The 5,467-nt window shown below is 37.7% G+C and overlaps 2 protein-coding genes across 2 annotated transcripts; both read left to right on the top strand.

Moving 5' to 3' along the window:
• Positions 1-512: 512 nt before the first annotated feature.
• On the top strand, positions 513-3,147 carry LOC141657300 (protein STRICTOSIDINE SYNTHASE-LIKE 10-like). Its single transcript, XM_074464477.1, has 3 exons — positions 513-913; positions 1,574-1,837; positions 2,395-3,147. The coding sequence occupies exons 1-3, from the start codon at positions 582-584 to the stop codon at positions 2,963-2,965; spliced, it is 1,167 nt and encodes a 388-aa protein (XP_074320578.1). The 5' UTR covers positions 513-581; the 3' UTR covers positions 2,966-3,147.
• A 650-nt stretch (positions 3,148-3,797) lies between these two features.
• On the top strand, positions 3,798-4,958 carry LOC141655252 (F-box protein At5g49610-like). The gene has a single exon (XM_074462340.1). The coding sequence runs from the start codon at positions 3,798-3,800 to the stop codon at positions 4,956-4,958; it is 1,161 nt and encodes a 386-aa protein (XP_074318441.1).
• The last annotated feature ends 509 nt before the right edge of the window (positions 4,959-5,467 follow it).

The raw sequence follows: 5,467 nt of genomic DNA, 5'->3' as shown, positions 1-5,467 counted from the left end.
GAGATAAAGATGGTTGTCAGTTGTTTTGGGCCTCAATAATGCTTTGGGCCTCAATAATTACCACATACTATTTTTTCTATACAACTATGTCAAAAGGCTGGACTCAAAAATTTGGGGCCCTTTTTCTTATGGGCCCCGGTGCCGCGAATTGAAATGCTCGGCCTATGGGCCGCCCCTGTGTGTATAGTGACTTTACCACGTTCGTATAAATGTAGTAAATGTGAAGAGTTAACTTGTACAAAGTACCTTTAAATAAAATGTTTGTTTCCTTTTGTACATGATTGGCTTTAGATTGCCACATATTATCGTGAAAACGAGTTGAATGTCGTGCGGCTTTCCAATTAGTTTGTTAAAAATGAGATTAGGCTCTAAAAATACAATAAAAAAAACATGAGATTACAATATAGACTATCCCAGATAAAAAATTTCATGTCTTGATAATTGATATGGACCGCAAATGTAAAACTCAAATCAACCTACTTGTCAACTACCAACGACCTCCGTTACTCCATAAACTAATAATTCCCACAGACGTGGGACACTCGTGATAAAGACAAAAGGAATTCAAGTCTCATATTTTTATGTTTGTTTGCGCAAAACCAATTCAAGAAAAAACAAAGACAACAATGGTGAGAGGCTCTGATGCTGTGCTAGCTGCGTCCACCATTGTCGCATTCTTAGCCCTTTTATTCCTTTACCTTCCTCCATTCATCTACCCTCCTCCGCTTTCCGACTCCCATAATCTCCTTAACTCCTCTGTACCTGTCCCGGTCCATGCTGCTTTTGGCCCTGAGAGCTTGGCTTTTGATCCTACCGGGTCCGGTCCGTATGTTGGTGTTGCTGATGGTCGGGTTCTTAAATGGTGTCAAGATACAAACTCTTGGATTGACTTTGCCTTCACTTCATCTCAGAGGTATTTTAATTAACCCGCCTTATTTTTAGTTGTGTGAAATCAAGGTTGCGTACATCTGCGGCCTTGCGGGAACCGTTGAGGCACTGGGTTTATGTTGTTGTCAAAACCAAGTCTTATATTGTGGAGTTGATTGATCATTAAGCTCAATATATTACCTGCATTCATCTTTGCTAATTGGATGTGTGTTTTCGAATGAAGTCGAATAGATTTAAATACGCTATAATGTTTGGTTGGACTATTTTGGACCGAGGTTTAGTTGATGAATTTTATATTCACATCAAACCTTGTAGAATTTCATACTATTATCTGACCTTCCTAAGTTTCTAACTCCATTCGATACAATTTTCATTGCAAAATCAAACAAAAACCAAGTTTTAAAAAATGGTATTTTCACATTCCAATCGATTTAATTTCAACCTGATGAACAAAACGACGACGTAAAACAGGAAATTCTGATGTGCTGCAATCACATTCTTTTGGCCCTCCTGATATGCTGATATATAAATGCAATCACTCTTCCTAGGAATAAGTCTCCTACTACTTCATAATATAAAGTCAGATCAATTGGGCCAATTTATTTAATACTCGGTAACAATTTATTTAACTATTAATTTACATATGAGACAGTTAGAATATAATGTCTTGATGACTTGTGTTCAGAAAGGAGTGTACTCAACCATTTGCACCAGAGCTTGAGCATGTTTGTGGGCGGCCGCTTGGTCTGAGATTTGAACGAAAAAGCGGAGACTTGTACATTGCAGATGCCTACTTTGGCCTTCAAGTAGTTGGACCGGAAGGAGGTTTGGCAACAATAGTAGCCACTGAAGCTCAAGGCCAGCCTTTTTATTTCACAAATGATCTGGATATTGATGAAGAAGAGGATGTCATCTACTTTACAGATTCAAGCACTGCGTTTCGTAGAAGGTAATTTGTCAATATATCTCATAAACATGATCTTACTTACTCAGACTCACAAGTCAGAAGTGATTTACTCTCACAAATTTTACACTAGGTGATTGGATCAGAATTATCCGGAACTTACCAATTTTCTTATTGGTCCCCCTCCCAAGACCCAAATTCCACAACCTGAAACCGATACTAAATATTTTAAGGGTAATCCAAAGCATACAAATTCGAGAATAATTAGTAGTGGCAGCATGAACTTAGGATGTTTAGTAACGAATTCAAGTGCAACTTTTCTGTATAACAAATCAGATTAGGGGTTAAAACCCTGGGGGATGAGGAAGTTTTTCTTCTGACTGAGTAGGGTCAATTTTGCTTTGTTATTGCACTCAATTATCAACCCGACCCTAGGTTATCCGCCAGTCTTATTCAATGTAAACGAGGCCATCATATAATGTTATATGCTACTTGTTTACATTGAATAAGACCGGGGCTGCCTAGGGCCGGGATAGTAATTGCAGCTGAACATCTTACCTGGAACATAATGCACATCCTAATCTGTCTGATATAATTTGCAGGGATTTCATGCTATCAATTCTGACGGGGGACAGAACAGGCAGATTCATGAAGTATGATAAATCAACCAAACAAGTAACTGTCCTATTGCGCGATCTTGCATTTCCAAATGGAGTAGTATTAAGCAAAGACCGTTCTTTTGTGCTAGTATCCGAGACTAGACTATGCCGGATCTTAAGGTATTGGCTTAAGGGTCCAAACACTGGTAAAACCGAAACATTTGCTGAACTACCCGGGTACCCGGATAACATAAGGAGGAATCCAAAGGGTGAGTTTTGGGTTGGGGTCCACTCAAAGAAGACGGGGTTAGCCAATTGGATTCTAAGAAACCCGTGGTTTGGGACATCCTTTCTACTAAAGCTACCTCTGAGTTTCCGACAATTGCACCTTTTGTTCGTCGGAGGACACCATGGAATTGCCATGAAACTGAGTTCGGAAGGAAGGGTTCTCGAGATTCTCGAAGACGTCCAAGGGGAGGTAGTGAGGTATATTAGTGAAGTTGAAGAGAGGGATGGAAAGTTGTGGATTGGTTCAGTTATGATGCCTTCTATATGGACTTATGAGTTGGAATAATTTCGATACAGAAGTTATATGCAAATGATGCAGAATTAGAAGATTGCAGAGCTGTAATAACATTAATAAATTAGAGGTTGATTTTAAATTTAACTGTTCATAGTTGTACCAAAATACCAAATAATGCATTCTTAACTCTTGACCTAATGCTTTAGTAATTTGTATGACATTCGCGTTTCACATATGACAAGTTGAGGTTCGTCAACCACCAAAGTAGTAATCGTTCTGATGATAAATCTGAGTAAACTAATGATCTTATATGTTCAAAATCTTTACTATTGTAATAATGATAAGTTGGTAAGATGAAAATGAAAAAAAAAATATATATATATTTACATTATTTTTAATACCTACGGAGTATAATATACTTTGATTTGATATGAGAAAATATTATAACAGGCTTAGGAAAGGGATAACATTAGTTAAAGATTTTCGGTATTTAATATTATTATTATTATTTTTTTTTTTTTTTTTTTTTTTATAAAATGCGCGCAACTATCATTAAAAAAAAAATTTACAAGAAATTGGTGGGAGAGATCTGAGATACAATCCTCGGGCCCACACTTAGAATAAAGAAATGTAAGTCTAGTAAAAATGTGTACCCGAGCCCCGCATCCTGAGATACCGAGAATTTCTGGATCCGCTTGAAAAGGGTTTTTCTATCTTAAAAAGGGTTTTTCTATAATAAAACCCACAAAAATAATAATTATATTATTATAGTTTTAAGTATGAGTAGAATTCTATTTTGCCGTATATAAACAGGTTCTCATCCATAAATTAAAACAAACCCCAACCCTAATAGCCAACTCAATGTACATATCGGCCTCCATCAATGGATCATCAAGAAGAAGGAGAAGAAAATGTATCAGCATCATTAATCCCTCATATGGCCGACGAAATTACTCTAAACATCTTACATAGGCTACCGGTTAGATCCCAAATTCGGTTCCAAATCGTTTCGAGGACTTGGCAAGACCTCATATCGAACCCGACTCGACCTGACAGCTGCTACTCTGTCTCTAATATTTTCAAAACTCCAATACTCACTGGTTTCTTAGTCGACGATTTGCCCTATGCAATTCATTATCTACCTATAACAATTGACCCTCAAGTAAATGCTCACGTCAAAAGCGCCAACTTTAAAAGCTTTGAATTCCTACCTAGAAACTTTGATGATGAGTATCGAATTCTAGCTTCTTCAAACGGTTCCTTACTCTTTTCCCGGACTACTGTTTCGGACCCTCAGGAAACGACCTATGTCGTATGCAACCCCTTTACGGGACAAGCGATAGTGCTACCCTTCACTGATTGCCACACGCAACCGCGTGTTTGCTTTGACACTGAACTTGATCACTCTCGGACTAAGTTCCATTTCTCAGTTGTGCTTCTTTACATTGGGGGCATGGATGGTGTTAAGATCAAGATGTTCACCTCCAAAGGAATCAATCGTGTGACGTATCACGAGTTTCCGAGTTTATACCATAAAAGACTGATTTCCTCCTGCAGGAAACCAGTAGGCGCTATCAATGGCATCTTCTACTGGTTATCTTATCCCTTAATAGTTACTATCGACTTGAATAAGTCCACAGTTGAAACTGCATACTTGCCCTCTTGGAACAATAATGATGAACATTGCTTGTGCATTTCAGAGGGACGTATCTACTACGTAAACAAGTTTAATAACATTCTTCAGCTTTGGGTTTCACAGGCTTTTCCAGGGAAGGATTCTTTTTGTTGGGAAAGCTTGTATACAACTGATACCTCAGAACACGGTTTTTCAGTCTTTAAGTTTATAGGTTTTCATCCTCGAGATCCAATGACGGTCGTCTTCACAGTTAATGGGTCTACTGGGTCCAAAATCTGCAAATTATTCAATTTCCAACAGAACTCGATCCAATTACCGCATACCAGTCCTACTGAGTTTTCATTGAATGCAAGTTTGGAGTTTTTTCCTTGTGAATGGTTCCCCTGGCCTCTGCCTCTACACAGTTGAATCATTCTTCTTTGTATAAATAAGCAGACTTGTTTCTATTACGGAGTACTTCATTAGTTGGAAATATTAAAACTATGTATGTTTGTTTAGAAGTTTCGTTTCTATAAGCCTGTAATTTTTCCTACAAGTTAACGACGTTAACTAGTCTCTTGAAAATTATTTTAGTATTCAGTTTTACTGTTTCCAGAGAACAAAAGAGGTTCGCAACATGTGTTACTACGACTCTTGAGATTACCTTGCATTCTCGTGCCCTATCATATGCGACCAAAATCAAGTCTTGAGTACTAGCACAGCAGCACCTAGCTATAACTGCACAACTTTGGGGTTTAACCACCTTTTCATTCAATATTACATACTCAAAAAGAGAGAAGACCATCAATCAGATTAGAAGATGGCGCGTTTGAATGTGTGTTTCAATCATTTATTTACCTTTGATTAAAATAGCACTCACAAACAATAAAAAAAGTTAACAAATGAATAGACCAGGATTTAATGTTTGGTTAATTTAT

This window comes from Silene latifolia, chromosome 5, assembly GCF_048544455.1.
Source record: "Silene latifolia isolate original U9 population chromosome 5, ASM4854445v1, whole genome shotgun sequence".
In the NCBI taxonomy this organism is placed as follows: Eukaryota; Viridiplantae; Streptophyta; class Magnoliopsida; order Caryophyllales; family Caryophyllaceae; genus Silene; species Silene latifolia.
Note: the sequence above shows the minus strand (reverse complement) of the source record. Positions and strands in the feature narration are given on the sequence as shown.